This window comes from Esox lucius, chromosome 9 (genome assembly GCF_011004845.1).
Source record: "Esox lucius isolate fEsoLuc1 chromosome 9, fEsoLuc1.pri, whole genome shotgun sequence".
Lineage (NCBI taxonomy): Eukaryota > Metazoa > Chordata > Actinopteri > Esociformes > Esocidae > Esox > Esox lucius.
Window position 1 is genome coordinate 21,133,330 of NC_047577.1, and position 18,678 is coordinate 21,152,007.

An 18,678-nucleotide genomic window follows, 5' to 3' on the forward strand; every position below is an offset into this window, starting at 1 on the left:
TTTCTTTATTTATCTTATATTTTTATATGTTTTAATATTTTTTATATTCTGTTGTCTACTGAAGCTTTTAATGGAAAGCGCCTTGTGCACCTTTTGGCTGTTACTCAAATCAAATCAAATACAATTTGATTTGATTTGAGTAAGATAAATACAAATAAGTCAAAATGCAGCAATAACATACATAACAATGTATACTAGCAGCAATTTTAAATATTGTAGAATGGTGAAGATGAGCAATATGGTTAGAAGCATTGAATATTATAAATATAGCATGAGTGTGATATGTCTATGAATGGTACATGCTTAATAATATTCTTATGTACTCAATTAAGCATATGTACCATTGATCAAAATACATTTATACTCTGGGCAAATCTATAAAACATAATCTTAAATGTGAAAGTCTAGATCATTACATTAGTTATCCATTTCAAATAATTCAAAGAACATTCAAAACCGTTTATAGAATATTCTCTTTCAATATTATTAGAGGAGCCAGTTTTACCCCTCCATTTTGCCTAGAATCATAAGAAAGGCTAATTTTGAGGGAAAATGCCCCACTTAAGGGAAATCTGTATTTTCTGACTCAAAAAAGCTATGTTTAGTCCAATATTGATATGAACATATTGACTATAGTCAGATGAATACATTTAGAAAAAAAATATTGGGCAGAATTATTCTATTTTATTGCAACATAATCAAATGTCAAACTATATAAATGGGGCGTTTTACCCCACTATTGGGGCAAAATCATCACATGACAATGTTTTCTAAATTATTAAAAGTAAGAAACTTATGTCAAAATCGTTTTTGTGGAATTACTTGCTCAGTTGAGATGATTCAACAACATTTGATGAACAAGAATAGTGGCAACCAAGGACCACTCCCTTCACAAAACAACACATACTGGCTCTAACCAGAATAGAAAGAGGAGTTGTAGGCCCCAGTATGCCAAGTAAATATTCCATTAAGAAATCAGCCGTTTCTAGCTACAACAGTCATTTGCAACATTAACAATTTCTATACTGTATACTGTTCAATTTGATGTTATTTTAACAGACAGACAAATCTACTTTTATTTTGAAAACAAGCACATGTCTATGTGACCCCAAACTACTGAACTGTGGTGTAGATTGGGAAAAGGTGCTGATGTGGCCATTTTTACATAAAATCACCTTTCAGTCTAAATAGTCATCCCAAAGATAAAATCTTTGAGGCATTGATAAATAGTTTCATTTCTTCAGAAAATCACATTGTAAATGGATTTAAACCTTGACTTCGTAGTAACACAACAACTACACTGGTCGCAAATTATATTGTCAAAGCCTCAGATGAGAAATGAAGCTGGGTTGCTGGGTTTGGTGACCTGTTGTAGGCGTTTGATGCTGTACATCAGTCAATCTTCTTTAAGAAGCTGTCTTCATTTGACCTGGCCAAGGACACTTGCCTCTGGTTTCAAAATAACCTTAGTGAGAGAACACAGGCCATTGTAGCTGATGGAATGAAATGTACATTTAGATTGGATTAAACTTTACTGTCATTGAACAGTACGAGTACTCAGTACAGTACAACGAATTTGCCATCATTTGGTGGTTTGGTGGAGAATTACGGGGGGGGGGGGGGGGGGGGGGTAACCCAGGGAGGCATTTAACCCCAAGCCTGACCTGAAGTCATAGCATTCTGCAGTAGATGTTGGTTTTGACATTGGCTCCCTCTCTTGGACAAGCTCTTGCTCACCTACAGTCTGATTTCCACCAGTTACAAAGCCCTTTTTACATCAGCAGTTGCCAGAAAGTGCTTTTAAAAACACCCAGCCTGAAATCCCAAGGAGCAAATTTTCAGACTCATCACTGTCTTTTATATGCCCCAGTTTGCTGGAAGTCACTGCCATCTAGAAGGGCCAGACATTGGTTGATGTTTTTATATATGGCTGTCATGCAAAAAACGTCCTGACCATATAAGAGAGAACATTTGTTGGGAAAAAAGAAGTTACCAAACACAATCTTAAGACTGGAATACACTAAATGTTTTAGTCCCTATAAGACTTTTTTTTACTGTCAATTGTGATTATTTTTCTTAATGTATGTTTTATTTCCGTTTTCTGTGTTTTCATTGTTGTAATACAGGGCTCAATGTAAAATAGACCTTGGTCTCAGTTGATGTCTTTGTATAAATAAATGTAAAGAAAGAAAGAAACACACAAACACATGCACTTGCTTAACTTAAACATCTTATATAGATTATAACAGCTTATATAATATGTAAATACAGTGGGGCAAAAAAAGTATTTAGTCAGCCACCAATTGTGCAAGTTCTCCCACTTAAAAAGATGAGAGAGGCCTGTAATTTCATCATAGGTACACTTCAACTATGAGAGACAAAATGAGGGGAAAAAATCCAGAAAATCACATTGTAGGATTTTTTACGAATCTAACAGAAGACAACACACATTGTCTTTTTGCATTCTGTTTTTCATCATATTTTACGGAGCGTCCCAACTCTTTGGGAAACAGGGTTGCATATGAAAATAATAAACAGGCCTTGATTTATGGCTCACATCTGTGAAAGTAACTAACAGGTCATAGGGTTGTCTGTTAAAGAAATCTTGGTTGTGTCTGTTCTTTTTTCTGAAAGTATATAACCCATCTGTCCGGGAAAGGATCATATTAAATGGTCATTTAGTATCCTGGGGAAGGGTGGGAACCCTTGGGGTGAATTTAACCAGGGTCCGGACTTCATTCAACAAGCAATGTATTGAAAATTGTTGTTTCCTGAAACTGATGTATTAATAAAGGTTTGGTTTGGGTATTCAGTAAATGTTTCTAAATTAATTACATACATAAAACAGAAAATAAAATAAATGTTTTATGTATGTAATTAATTTAGAAACATTTACTTAAAACATTTACTGATTACATTTTCCATTCAATTGATTAATACCTAACCTTGTTCATCTTTCCCTATTCAATGCTACTGAATTGTGAAATGCTACTATTTCTCACTACTACTCCGAGCTGTAGCCAATTTGGCACATTCTTTTGTAAACATTTATTTACTAAAAGCCAAATGCTTATAATAATAAACAATTACAAACATAAATGTAATTATAATCAGAGCTTCATTTTTTCATATATAACTTAGCAAACAAGAACCCAAGCATAAAAGAAACACAAAATGAACAAGAAAAAGTCTATAGACTGTCTGTGATTCAGTGATATGGAAAAATCAAGAATGCATGTTTCATGCTCTGTGTGTTATGTAGAAACATATTCCCAGTTTGTTAACTGTATGTTTGCGCTGAAATTATAATTTGCCACCAGGTGTTGAGCTGTGGGTTGGAAAACATTGCGTCATCAGCGTCTTCCATAAGGAAAAATAAAGGGCTCATAGGTCACAATCTGCTACGTATTATGGAGCGCTTCTCCCCATCTCCTTAGTAGAGTGTGGGTTGTTTTTGTGTGTGTCTGTGTTTGGGTGCTGCAGCAGGGTTGTTTCTCATTGTCTGTCTGTCTCTAGCTGCTGTGGTGAGTTGCCGGTGATGAGAGTGGGTGTGGCACCAGTCCTCTGGAGTCCTGTCAGCTGTTCTCAATCAAGCCCAGGCTGTATATAAATAACTTGTGTTTGTGCAGCTTGAGGGATTCCAGGAAGTGAGAACTTTCTGACTTTAGGTTTGCCGCCAATTGAGAGCACCAACTCTACTAGACAGTATCTGTTCCAGAGCTGGTTTTGTTTTCATGCTTGTCCTTCCTCCTGTTTCCATCCCCTTACCTTTTTCCATGGAGAAGGGATAGGTAATATACCCTGGGGTAAACATTCACCCTTAGATGACCTTCTGTTAAAAACATTAGATAAGATGACCCTCTGTTAACAACATTAGGTTGTATTTAGTATTTGAATACTTGTGTACTCAATTAACCGCTCATTTTTGGGTTAGAATAAATAGACTTGAATGTTATTTTTCTTAATACTTAAAAAATGTCAATCAAATATGTTTTTACATAGGACTATATACCATGACATTTTAAGAAAGTTTCCCGTTTTTATAACACGTGTTTGTTTACATTCCCCAATCAAAGCGGCAGTAGTGTGGTCGGGCCCAGTCAGTCAGAATGATTCAATCTATACTTCTTAGGCTACTGTTAGCAAGTGGATGAAAGGAATGTATTTACTGAATTGATGTTACCTCCGGGGATCCAACTGTCCTTGTCGGCAGCTGAAAACAATCAGCAATCACATGGCCTTTACTGTGGCAGTAAAAACCAACCCTGTCTGCACTGGAGTGAGGTGGAGAGCGCCTGGTCAGTATGTTGGTTACAGGAGCTATCCTCTGATATTGTGTACTTAGGGGATTGAACAGTTTTGTGGGTTAAATAACACTGACCGCTGCCTGGGCCAATGTCGACCATTTTCTGTTTGTTTATGAACTACCAGGCAGTCAGGAATGTTCTTTTTTAATTCCTCCAACACGATAACTCACAAAAGGCATTAAAATCTTTGCACTTACTAACAGAGACTGACAAACAATAAGGTATACTGCTTGGATTTGTCTGTGAAGATCAGCAGCTGTACACAGTCTTTCTCCCCACTGTACTCTTGAGACTAATGCGCAACAATATTATATTTCATGTGAACGACAAACTGATCCCTGGCTTGTCTATAAAGCCCTTGGGAAGATGAGAAGATCAGAGATTAATTGTTTCCCTGAGCTCAGCAAACAGGGAGTCATTGACTAAGGTTTCCCTGAGCTTGGAGATAAATTGTTTTTATGATGCTTGTAGAAATTTCACCACTAATGTTTAATGATGGTAACTTGTCGGGCGGATCCCAGAGGATTGTGAAACAATGGTGGAAGGTTTGGAATGGATCCGCCCAGAGATTAGTATAATGGGAATGTCTGATGTCATTGTATAGCCATACTGTATAAAGATGTGTCTAATCGTCAAGTGAAAAGACGAGAGAATCGTGGAAACCCCTTCTCTTTTACTGCACAAGTGGCTGTAGTCTACATGACCCTATAAAGCGTGTGTTGGTGCATACTTCCAAAATCCACCAGAAATAGTAGACCATCCAGGAACTTTTGGTGTACTATTTTCAGCAGAAAATGTTTTGAGACATATCACGCATACCATTCTGAGATTCTGTCTATATAAGCAGTGCATCTAAAGACCAGTTTGTTGCAACCACATATGGCATGTCCATTCCTCAACAACCCTGTGGATGAAGGTGCTCAGGTTCTACACAAAGTTTTACACCACCAGCCCCAAGGGTCTTCAGAGACAGAAGTTCTCCACTGGGCTTCCCTGATGAGTATCTGAGGGAGGTACAGGTTCAGTAGTGGAACCACACAAGGAAGCACACTCAACGTAGCCAAGCCTTGACCACTGTTCAGTCTGTTTGCATAGCTCTGCGTTTCTTTGCATGTGGGACATTCTTGTACAGTGTTGGTGAAGCAGAAGGTCTTGTGAAGGCAACTGCATGCCAGGAAAGCAGTACCTGAAAATAAGCAGTGCCTGAATATTTTCACTTTCCCTGGTCATCTTGGAACACAAAGAATAAAGGAGACATTTTGTTAAATTGCAGGTATTTGAAAGTTAAAATAAATGTAAAGAAGCCTGAAGGTTGACAAGACTCTGTATTAACATAATCCTCTTTTTCCTGGTTCCCCAATATTATAGGCACAATAGACTGTACCCTTGTGTATGCCAGTCCCCATCTGGACCTGTGGATGCAGATTATGTCAATCGGAAATCTTTCCATAGCCTAAACTTACAGGCATCTACTGGGGGCATCTGTCCACAAACAGTCAGCAGAATAGTAGCAATTGGATTTGGATTAAATGTGCACATCTGTATCAGATATGTTTTGATGCCAACACTTCTTTGGATTTAAATCCTGTTCACACACTTCTATTTTAATGTCTGCCTCACACAAAGTAGCAACTGTACTGTACAGAGATAATGTTTCAACTTACCTTATCAGCACAGATCAATCAGAAAAAAATCAGGTATTTCCTTTCCTAACCAAGTATGTCATAGCACTAACATGTAGCTGCAGAAGGCCTATGCAAAACCAGATTTGAAGCCTCATATAAGAGTTAAAAATATGTGAGCAATGTTGAGAATTCAGAACTGGAATTTACACATTGAAAGAAATCACCGCATCAACTCTTCTTAGTCATGCTGAGCAATTTAAAATGAATGTGTGCCACATAATTGGTCACCCTCAGCTGTCAGAGGATCTACGATGGAAGTTGCCTGATATCCAATATCAAAGCTGTTGCCACATTATTTTTTGGCTATTCAGTTGGCCCCAGTTGAGACGTAACCCATGAGAATTTATATAGGCCAAGGCTTACTACTGTAGGTCAGAAAGGCTTCAAGCTACACCGAATTAGGCAAAGTAACAGTTAATGCAGTTGTCATTTCACATAAGTTGACCTAATAATTTTGATTGATCATAAATCTGATATAATCTTGCCTGATAATATAGCCAGTCTTATCTAGTGATCTGAATGGTCAATCTGAATGGTCAAACTAGGCTACTATGACCTACGCATTGAACCTGTCAGGAATTGTTTGCGAAGTCATCCCCCTCGCCTCGTCAACTGCGGTAGTAGTGCCCTGGTTAGGGATGACTCCTTTAAATTCTTCAGAAAGTCCCTTCCGCAGTGTTTGTTTCCGCTGTTGAGAAGATCACCACTCTAGTTTTCGCTTGTTTTTTGGGACACAGTATCTTCATTTTGATCGGTTTCTGTATTCTGCAGCAGGTCATCAAAAGATCCTCCAGACTGTCTTATAAGACAGGAATATAGTTGTTTTTTCTGTTATGGACAATGTCAGGTGAAACTAGACTTTCCTTTTCCAAAAAGTGATGATTGGAGAAATTGCCATCACATGTACACATTTCCCAGGCTGTACAATTCAGAGAGGCTCTTCTGGAGGTAATGGAAACAATCTCTGTCGGAGGAACTTAAATCCCACTGCCCCCATCTGCTCTGTGGTCTGCTATGTCATCTGCTGGTAAAGATTTGGATTGAAAGGAACTAGCCCTGGAATTGAATTTCTCTCATTTGATATCAACCAACATGACCATTCTGGAGCTTCTGGATTTTCATCATGAAAAGAAGCTGAAGGAAATCTATCCTTATATGGGCCCTCAGGATCTTTTCAAAGTGTATTTAAACCTAACTGAAGTCTATTACCACTATTTCATTTGTGTGTGCCTGCAAAATGTTTTGTTAGTCATGAATATTGTTCTATTAGTATTGTTATTAATGTTAATATTCACTATTTTAGTAGTAGTTTAAGCAGAAAATCACTATTTACTAGCAATAAACAAAGCAAATTGTAAAACTAGAAAATTAGTGTAATATTCATGTAATATAAAAAATATTACAAATAGTCTCGCCAGAGCCAGCCGTGCATACAGTAACAAGGCACAGCCCCTCTCCACATCCCAGCAGAAACCCCCTCCCCCTGCACCAATCAGTCCTATAAATTCTTGAGGAAATGGACTGGCCCAAATTCAAGTTCTCATCTGACGGGAGAATAGTCACCAGATCAACCAGATCATCCACATTTGACATTACTTGGAAATATACCAGTGTGAGATAATGGAGACAGAACTAAGAGGCAGCCTTGCTAATAGTTTATCCAGTGTGGTCTAGGTAAGTGCTGCAATGATTAGAGGATGTTATTCTTGGCATGTTTCTATATTTTCCATCTCTTTCATGCAGATTGTGATGTTTCACACTTGAGTAGAGGAAAAAAAGACCAGTAGAAAATGGAATGTATATTGTTTTCTATAACCATGTTTTAGTTTTGCAGAATTAACATTCCACTGTTGTGTTAAAGGGGAGGAGTTAAGAGTTAAAAAAAAGTTACCCTCTTCCATTTGAACATAACGCACACATGCAGATGGAGACTCAAAACAGAAAGCGCTGAGAGTGTCGAAGTGTTGCTTGACTTTGGGACTTGAAAGGAAAGAAAGATGAGGAGAATAATAATGGAGTGCAATGAGAACTTGATTCAATACCTCAGCTGGTGGTTTATTATCGGTGGTGTGGCATATCTCCTCAGGCAGACCAGGACCCACACCCCGTACGGACGCTATGTGAGCTCAGATGGGACCCCGGGGTGGACATGCCCTGCCAAGCTGGCCTGGTTCCTCCAGGAGCTGCCTTCCTTCCTGGTGCCAGTGTTCCTTCTTCTCACCACAGTCCCAAAACCCGGTCTGGGCAAGGAAATGCTGGTTTGGACCTTCTGTCTCCATTACTTCCAAAGGTGTGTCCAAAATGTTATTTCTTCAAATCTCTTCCTGATTTTACTTATTTTTTTAATTAAGCCTAAAAAACAGGTACATTTTAACCCAAAGGATAAAATATTTCCAACCCCTATTTTCTCTTTTTTATCCTTCAGAAATGTTAGGTCTTGGTCAAGACAGCAGCGAGTTATCATCAGTATTTTTAGGACAACCATGGTTTCAGTTTAAATATGGGTAATTAATTTAACATGAACAGCTGTTAATATTAATTCTATGGCCTTAGAACATATAAGATTGAGCTCAGACACATGTTTGGTATCTGTGGATGTAGGAGTAGAAGTCAAATCCAATGGTATCTTAAACACAGTGGTTATTAAATGGTCAGGGACACAATGTCACAATGTATCTATACTAACTTGTGTCTCATCTTTTGCATGCCATTGTCAATGAGTTGAAAGCATAAAGGACCACAAGATGTTTTGAGTTAATGTGTCCAAAAAAATTGCTGAGATATTCCCCATTTAAACTTTCTTGCCAGTCCATCTGTCAGTTTGCATTGACTTGTAGTCTCCTTATACACTTATTACTTAAAAGTAATAATATTACTGTTCCAGTCACTTTGGGAAGGGGAGGAGATAAGTAATGTCATTCTTTAGCATTCAGTCAATGTGTTTAAGATACCACTGGATTTTACATTTACACACAGCACCTTAAAGAGTGACATTTTTGTGTGATATTGAAGAAGTAAACCCAATGTAATTGTTTAGGTCCTTTGTAAATGACTCAATGTAAAAATAAAGTATATTTACACATTGATTGATAGATTGGGACCAGGTTCTTTACATATACCAAGCTGACTTAGCCCAAGGGAAAAACTGAGCGGGATGAAATATGCTTAATTGCTCAATGAGAGCAAAACAATTTGAAATAGAGTCTGGGATAGTTTAACTAACAAATCAGCTGAAAGACATTATGTGTTGTCTCATAAAACAAGTTGTTTTGAATGAAAATAGTTCTGTTTTCCTCAAAATGGTAGGTATCACAAAAAACAGAACATGACTTCAGTTTGATTCAGTTGGTTAATTAGCAACATAAACCACATTGGATTTAATTATTTACACACCTTCACCCAGAAAGTTAGAAACCTCAGTTGTCTTAACTGTTTATTATCCTTGGACAACTAATTTAGTGAATCACAGCAACATGTTTCTTCCTTACCTGACATGGCGTTTATGGAGGACTAAATGTGCCAAATTCTGAACACTGTACATGCAGTGCAGATGTAATAGTGGGCTGGGACTTTTAAGTAGAGCTGTTCTGATTGGATTGCAGTGTTGTACACTGATTAGACACTTGACAACCCACTTACAGTGAGGGAAAAATATATTTGATCCCCTGCTGATTTTGTACGTTTGCCCACTGACAAAGAAATTATCAGTCTATAATTTTAATGGTAGGTTAAACTATTAGCACCATCAGGTCGGTGGGTCAGTCGGTCACTCACTCAAAGACATTTGCTCTTCCTGGCCGGCTCTGCTTTCTGATTCTTCCACTTCTTTGCCTGTAAGTTGAAATCTGCCAGTTGTGCAAGCTGGGCTGAGTCCAATAACGGTAAAGTCATCTTTGAGGGTAAACTCTTGGTCAGTCATGATATGAAATGAAAAACCAATGGTTATAAGTAACACCGCAGCAGAATGTCATGTTCTTCTATCAATGGCTGTAATGTAATTTTCTATGAATAGCCTAACTTGGGTCTAATAATTACATTGGCTTTAACTATACAACACACTTTAGACACAATAAAGCCAAGGCGGCCTGAATCAAATGGGACTCTAGACTTTACCAACAAAACACACATTACTATCACTCAGACAGTAAACCAACAGATGCAAGTTACGTATTTTCAAGATTACTTCCAGCCTACCTGTTATACTGTAACTATTTCAATGTTGGACTTGAGTTAGCTTGTACAGTACATGCTGTACTACTGTAGGTTGCTAGTGAAGAGGCTTTAACCACAGAGGTAAATGTTAACTGAAATCCTACATGATGTATTGATATGCAAACAAACAATCAGCAGTTCATCATACGCCAACAATATTGACTTCTTTTACCTATAATGAAGTGTAAAACCACCAACATAAGCATGTGACTGTTCGCCGATTTCATAGAACAAAAAATATACATAAATGCATTTACACGTTAACTTAATAAATATTTTCTCTTGTTTGCAAGAACATTCATCTATTCCTTGCTGACCAGAGGACGCCCTTCACCTTGTTACATCGTCTTCTCTGCGGTGGTCTTCTGCTCCGTCAATGGTTTTCTCCAGGGCCACTACATGCTCCACTGTGCAACTTACAGTGATGAGTGGCCATCTGACATTCGGCTGGGAACTGGTGAGATTTGTGATCAAACTGGGCGGGGTTTAGCACTCGTCTTCCATCCCATATTCAAAATATTACAGTGCCAGTTATACTGGAAAACCATGTTGAAGACCTACGGAATTCGATTGGCACTCCACGCAGCATGCTGAGTCACCACTGCATTCTAGGGTTTGAGTCTTGACTGTGCTTTCTGGTGTGTGCCATGGATTTCCATGGGTTCCCCACTAACAGAGCGGTTTGACTAGCAGTTCTATCTAGATGCCCACCCCAGGTTGTTAGTGTGTGATAAGCCAAGGCTGCCCTGCCCAACCTCCTCACCATACACTCCTAATGTAATACAGCCAGTTCACACCGCCTCTCTGGGCACTGGCTTTTCGATTGCAGACTTTCAGAGGATGCTTATATGATTTAATAATTTCGTTTGTTATTAGGGAGGTCCCAGAACACATTGGGGCGTGAGGGACATGAATCTGGTTGGCAAATCGACACAAATAGGTTACAGCACTGTGGTAGCGCAAATAGCGGAAAACAAAAAGCTGAAACTTTCACAGTTGTGTCGAACAGTGCTGAGGCTACAAGAAGCTGCAGGAACAGTCAAATTTATCAACTCTGATTGCTTTTAGTAGAATGTTTACAGTGCAAATGTTCACCATGAACAACTCGCCTCTATCTGACCTTCCAGTCTGTGAGCTGCTTAACACAGCTGCTGAGTTGGGACACACCATCACTCTCAACGGTCTCACCTCCTCCACCCACCTCAATCCAAGCATCATCACCATCTTTCCCGTATAGACCGACACCTGGTCTGTTAGCCTCTGGACCACCTGCACAATCAATTCTGGGGAAACACCCCGTAAAAATAAAATCCACTCATAACAACAGTATTTCCGCAGACATTCACTGTCCATGCCTTCTCCCGTGATTATCATTCAACATATTTCAAAAGAAGGCCACTGAGAACAGAAGAGAGGCAGATGATGTCATAATTACAGATTCAATCTCTCAATATACGTAAAAGTGTCAACATTTGGTATTTCGAAATACAAATAAAAAATAATTGTCTGACATTAAAGTAAGTCTGAGATTGGGCAGGAAAATGGAGTGACCAGCAACCATGTGGTCTGGGAGGCACAAACCCATCCAGATAACATCCAGATAAGACATTGTTAATGTTGTAATTGACTGTTGTAGCTGGAAAGGGCAGATTTTTTATGAAATATCATATTGGTTTACAGAAGCCCATTATCAGCAACCACCAGTCCTGTGTTCCAATTGCACATTGTGTTTGCAAATCCAGGTATATCATTTTAAAAGGCTAATTGATCAATGAAGAACCCTTTTGCAATTATGTTAGCACAGCTGAAAACTGATGTGCTGATTAAAGAAATAAAACTGGCCTTCTTTAGACTAGTTGAATATCTGAAGCATCAGCAATTGTGGGTTGACTGCATGTTCAAAATGGCCAGAAACAAATTCATTTCTTCTGAAACTTGTCAGTCTGTTCTTTTAAAGGTTATTGCATGCGAGAAATCGCTCTATGTACTGCACTGTATGTACTTTATTACCTACATTTAGTTTTTTATAATAAATGTTTTTCCTTTCAGGTTTGCTAATGTTTTTTGTTGGAATGGCCATCAACATCCACAGTGACCACATTCTACGAAATCTGAGAAAATCTGGGGAGGTTGTTTACAAAATTCCCAAAGGTACAAATTGGAATTGTGGAAACGAATGTCTTAGAGTGATGTGCATTGGCCTCTAATGTATTTTGAGTTTAGGCCAAGATTGCGCTGAATAACTGTTCTGTATTCTTGCACTCACTACTGAAAGCCACTGTGGATGGCAGTGTCTGCCAAATAATAGTAATACAATGTAAACATTTGATACTTTTTATGAAACTCATTGATCAGATGCTCACATCCGGGCTGACAGTAGCATACAGGAATCAATCCTATGTCTCAGGCATGGCAAGAGCCCTACATTTGCCCAGGATTTCAGAATGCAACAATGCAAGCAGCAACTTCTGAGGACAGGAAGCAAACAGTCCAAGTTTCAAAAGGGACATCTTGCAACCATTATTAGAACCAAATGGCTTTGAAGTAAACAGACATGCAGGCCACAGCAGACATTATATACAAAGCCTTGGCTGAATTATCTTCAAAAGTAAAGTCAAGCATCTTATGTTTTTATGGGGTGGAAAAATGCCAGACGGTGTCTGGTAATTTAAGATCTGAATGGTCAGGGCATTGTGCAAGCCTAACAGTCTTGACCTAGGAGTGCAACTTCATGAATACTCACTGTCTGACATTTTATTCCAGGGGGAATGTTCGAGTATGTATCTGGTGCAAACTTCTTTGGGGAGATTCTAGAGTGGTGCGGTTATGCCGTAGCAACATGGTCTCTGCCAACGTTCTCCTTTGCTCTGTTCACTTTGTGCTCGATTGGACCACGGGCCTATCATCATCACAGGTACTTACACGTCCATCTTGTACATCCTTCTGTCATCTCTTCATGCTCACACCAAAATGTTATTGTGTGGTCTCCTTCTGGTTCGCCGTAGAAGAACGTCTGGACAGAACGTCGGTGTCAGGTAAAAGTTAGGGTGGAGGAGTCTGCATTATGGTTAACTCGCTGGGTAAGGGATGTTGCAGTGCTATATACACAATGTTCACCTAGAGACCTGGAGCTACTGTCTGTAAAGATACAGCTCTTCTACCTTCCACAGGAATTCAGCTCCGCTATCATCACAGCAGTCTATATTCCCCTGCAGGCGGGATAAAATGTGTGCGCTGGAAGTCCTATATGGAGTTATAATTGGACTAGAGGACGTCCACCCTGAGGAAGCTGCTATTGTTGTTGGCAGATATGAGAAATGTTTTACCAGATTACCACATGCTCATTTACTTTCCTACCTGGGGCGATCAGACTCTTCACCATTGTGATTCACAAATACGGAATTATTACAAACACCTCCCCCACCCTGCATTCAGGAAAGCAGATCATACTTCAAGTTTGCTCCCCCCTCCTACAAATAATGCCTAAAAAAGGACAAATTGGGTTCTAAGACAGTTCAACACAGGAATGAGGAATCCATTACTGTCCTAGAGGGCTGCTTTGAATCAACAGATTGGCAGATGTTCTGTGATGCAGCCGATGGGAACATTGATGAATACATAGACTCTGTCTCAGCATATACAGTATCTCCAAATGCATCGACGATGTTGTCCCCGAGGGTCACTGTCAGGACTTTCCCCAGCCGAAAGCCCTGGGTAAATGGTAATGTCTGTGCTCAGCTTAGAGCACTGCCTCCATCTATAGCTCTGGGGACCTAGAGGCCTTAAGCAGATCCAGATATGACCTTCGGAAGGCAATCAAGGATGGAAAAAGAGAATGCAGGAATAAGTTGGTGTCTAAGTACCACAGCTCTGACCCCAGATGCATGTGGGGAGGACTGCTGCACATCATAGAATATAAAGGGAGAAATAGCAGTGATGCCCATCCCGCCGCCTCGCTCCCTGACGGGGTCAACACCTTCTCTGCACCGTTTGAGGCAACCAAAACAATTCCTTCAGTGAGGCTTGCTGAGGACCAGGACGACTACACTCACTAACCACGGCTGACGTGAGGAGATTTTCAAAAAGTGAACCCTCAGAAGTCACCAGGGCCAGATGGCATTCCAGGCAGTGTCCTCAGGGGCTGCGCTGACCAACTAGCGGAGGTTTTCACCTCCATATTCAACCTCTCCATCTGTCTGTAGTCCCCTCCTGCTTCCGACTGCCATCGACCCCGTAGCAAAGAAACCATCACCTGCCTGACTACCGCCCTGTAGCACGGACCTCCACCATCACATCGATGGAGCTGAAGTTGAGAGAGTCTCCGAATTCAAGTTTCTCTGTGTGTTCATCAAAGATGACCTCACTTGGTCGAGACAAGCGAACTCAGCAGTGAAAACTGCCCAAAAACGAGTATACTTCCTGAGCAGAATTTGGCAAAAACTCTCACCAACTTCTACAGGTGTACCATTGAAAGCATCCTCTCAGGCTGCATTACTGCCTGGTACAGCAGCTGCTCCGCTACAGACAGCAAGCCCCTCCAGGGGATGGTGAAGTCTGCGGAGCGCATCATTGGCTGCCATCTCAAGTATTAAACATTTTAATTTTATTTATGATTGTGTTCATTTGTCCAACTATTTGAGCCCCTGAAGTTAAAGGACTGTGTTTGAAAATGGTTGCAATTTCTAAACGTTTCATACGATATCTTTGTTTGACCCCTTGAAATAAAGCTGAAAGTCTTCACTTCAATTGCATTTTCAAAATCCATTGTGGTGGCGTACAGAGTCCAAATATTTCTGGACCTACAGTGGGGCAAAGAATATTTAGTCAGCCACCAATTGTGCAAGTTCTCCCACTTAAAAAGATGAGAGAGGCCTGTAATTTTCATCATAGGTACACGTCAACTATGAGAGACAAAATGCGGGGGAGAAAATCCAGAAAATCACATTGTAGGATTTTTTATGAACTTTTATCATCTTTTTAAGTGGGAGAACTTGCACAATTGGTGGCTGACTAAATATTTTTTGCTTCTACCATACTGTTCATACTCCCCCTCCTACTCTTTCAAAATTGATGCTAGTTTAAAAAAATGTACGTATATTACTGCCATAGTTTCCAGTACTCTTTTTAAACTGCTGCTATGAACAAGTATTTGATACACTGCCGATTTTGCAGGTTTTCCTACTTAGAAAGCCTGTCGAGGTTTCTTTTTTATCATAGGTACACTTCAACTGTGAGAGACGGAATCAAAAAAATCCAGAAAATCACATTGTAGGATTTTTAAATAATATATTTGCATTTTATTGCATGACACCAAGCCATTAGCAGGAGATCCTTTAAGTCCTGTAGGTTGCGAGGTGGGGCCTCCATGGATCGGACCTGTTTGTCCAGCACATCCCACAGATGCTCGATTGGACTGAGATCTGGGGAATTTGGAGGCCAAGTCAACACCTTGAACTTATGTTCCTCAAACCATTCCTGAACCATTTTTTGAACACCTCACAAGGGCTGCAGTTTTGGAGATGCTCTGACCCAGTCGTCTAGTCATCACAATTTGGCCCTTTTCAAAGTTGCTCAGATCTTTACACTTGCCCATTTTTCCTGCTTCTGACACATCAACTTTGAGGACAGAATGTTCGCTTGCTGCCTAATATATCCCACCCACTGACAGGTGCCATGATAACGAGATTAGTGTTATTCACTTCCCCTGTCAGTGGTCATAATGTTATGGCTGATCAGTGTTTATTACTACCATACTTGCCTTATCTAAATGTTAAAATACTACTAGATGCTGCTATATCAATAATACTACCTTGATTGCTGCAAGTTTACAGTATCCATTTTTAAAACTGCTGCTAGTGTACAGTTATGTATGTTGTTGCTTTATTTTATTATTATTTTCTTGTTTCTGCTTCTATACTCTTAACTCTTACTAGGTAGTTGTAGGGTGCCATGTCACAAGAATTTCATTGTGCAGGATGACGCTGTGTTGTCTGGTGTATTTGACAAATAAACTCTGAAACCTTGAAACCTTGCATCAGAACATTAATTATCTTCTCTTTTAGGTACTACCAAGAGAAGTTTGAGGACTACCCACGGTCGAGAAAAGCTGTGATCCCATTCGTATTATAAGAAGCAAGGCAAAACAAAGAAGTCTTTAATGGACTGACCTGGCTAAAATCATAAGGCAAAGCCTGCTCTTTTGGTAAACACTATTTTGAGAGCATCAAAAGTGTGTATGTAGATGCTCTACAAATTATCTACTGACTATCAGTAACATTTTAACTATCTACAGTACTAACCCTAACCTTTATCCCAACCCAAACCTTAGCAACAAGTTACTTATCAACAGATAGTTTGCTGAACATTTGTTGTTAGTAATACAGTAGAAACATCTACAAATGGAAATCGTGACTCTCAAGATAAAGTGTAACCGCTCTTTTCTGTGGAGCTAATTTTAGCAGTATAGTAAAATCTTTTGACTCATTGTACTTTGAGCTAGATCATATTCCACACCTGATTGTTATTGGAGCAAAATATCTGTAATTCAATAACTCAACTTAAACATTCCAGGTGACTACCTCATAAAGCTGGTTCAGAGAATGTAAGTGTGCATAGCTGTCATCAAGGCAAAGGGTTGCTACTTTGTAGAATCTACAATATAAAATGTATTTTGATCTATTTTGAACACTTGTTTTTGCTACATGATACCATGTGTGTTATTTCCTAGTTTGATGTCTTCACTAATACTACGGAAAATAGTTCTTCAAGATCAAGAATTGATCTCTGACATACAAACTACTGTTTTGAGTTTGGAAGTTGGCAGAGAAGAGCCAGGTTTAGGAGGACAAATTTATTAAATATCTTAAAGGCTAATATGAAGCAAGATTGATATGTCGGGTGAACTACAACATTAAATACCAATGCAATTTCAGTTCTCCAGTTTTTACATTTGGTGATAATAATTAGAAATAAACAAGAAACCAGACAAGACTAGTTCATCTGGCCCGCAATAAAAAGAGTCTCCCCAAGTCTCCCATGTGAGAGGCTATTTCTTTAACCACTGCACCACAGAGCAATTCATTTGTTGGATGTCAGGATAGCCTCTTGAAATTATATAATTTTGACACACAGTAACAACACACCAAGTTTGAATATTTCACTAGACACAATTAAGCATTGTGTTAAGCTGACTAACATTTTCGTTAAGTTTACCTCCACCACAAATAGCATCTATTTTTTAACAACTTATTAGCCATTCGTGAATGACATTGATACAATTGCTATCAATATAGGTGACGACATGTTTGTCTATCCTGAACACATCCTTAGGCATAATGTGTTTTCACTGCGATGGGATTCGAACGGGGGACCTGTTGTTTTCCGTATTCCGTGTCTCTAACCACTACGCTATGTAACAAAGGATAGTCAGTCAGGCACTCACTCACTCAGTAAGAGACATTCGCTCTTCTAGGCCGGCTCCACTTGTGCGGTCCGGCAAAAACACACAATTTAAAATAAACATGACAAGCTAAACAATTATAATACATACACTTGGTTGTTGACCCATTCGGCATCTAAACATTGTAAAACCATAACATAATTATCCAATTCCGCCCTAGAGGTCAGTATAATATCTTAAAGAATTGATAGGGTTCCACTGGTTATAAGCTAATCTGTTTTAGTTCCTTATCCAAAATGTTGATCGGTACGATAACTTTTGAATAACCGGATTCAACGTAATCCAATTACTTATTTGGATGTTGCATTTTACTTTGCGTTACTTCATGTTGCTAACCAGCTGCATTATAAATAACATGATTAGGCTAACCTGATTAGGCTATATCTGTAGACTTAAAAACTAGAAGTCTCAGATTTTCAGTAATTCTAATTCTAATGTTTGTAGTTTCTTGCTATGGAGGACTGCTCTCACAGAGTGGCGTACCTTGAGCACTACTGTAACAAGTAGAGCTATTGATTGACAATTTAGGGTACACTTAGATTGATCCATTATTGGGTTATGTTATATGTGGAATCGGTGAATAGCCACAATCAATAGGGTAGGAATAACAGAGAGCAGCAGTGTGATTCGGATCATATACAAAAGGCACAATGATATCCACTGGATAATTGGCTATATACGAGAGGCCTTTCTGCATTACAATAGAGAGCTAATTAAATAGGATTGCACATGACATTTCAGTTTACACTGGCATATAACGACAAACAAGTAAAGAAGGCTGTGTGCTGGAATCGAATGACACTACTTGCAGGCAGGTGGGTGTATCATTTTTTTTTATTGACATTCAATATATTCAAGTCGCAAGCGTGGGTAATATTTTCTTAACATCTCAGTCACAGTTGGATTCCATTTTTATAGTTTAATACAGGACTGCACTCAAATTAGACAGCTCCTCTGTGCTACCCCCTCAGCCCTTGAATGATGTTTAACATCGTCACATTTATACTGGCAAGTG

General features: G+C 39.2%; 1 protein-coding gene across 2 annotated transcripts; it reads left to right on the plus strand.

Annotated features, from left to right (window-relative positions):
- The first annotated feature begins 7,782 nt into the window (after window positions 1–7,782).
- Window positions 7,783–16,883, plus strand: srd5a2a (steroid-5-alpha-reductase, alpha polypeptide 2a). Of its 2 annotated transcripts, none has more exons than XM_010905853.3 (5): window positions 7,783–8,282; window positions 10,498–10,661; window positions 12,254–12,355; window positions 12,968–13,118; window positions 13,375–14,517. In XM_010905853.3, exons 1-5 carry the CDS (start codon window positions 7,990–7,992, stop codon window positions 13,589–13,591), a joined length of 927 nt encoding a protein of 308 aa, XP_010904155.2. In that variant the 5' UTR covers window positions 7,783–7,989; the 3' UTR covers window positions 13,592–14,517. The 2 variants fall into 2 exon arrangements, with proteins under 2 accessions (XP_010904155.2, XP_010904156.2); XM_010905854.3 differs by lacking the exon at window positions 13,375–14,517 and adding an exon at window positions 16,267–16,883 and having other exon boundaries at window positions 7,800–8,282.
- Window positions 16,884–18,678: the final 1,795 nt, after the last annotated feature.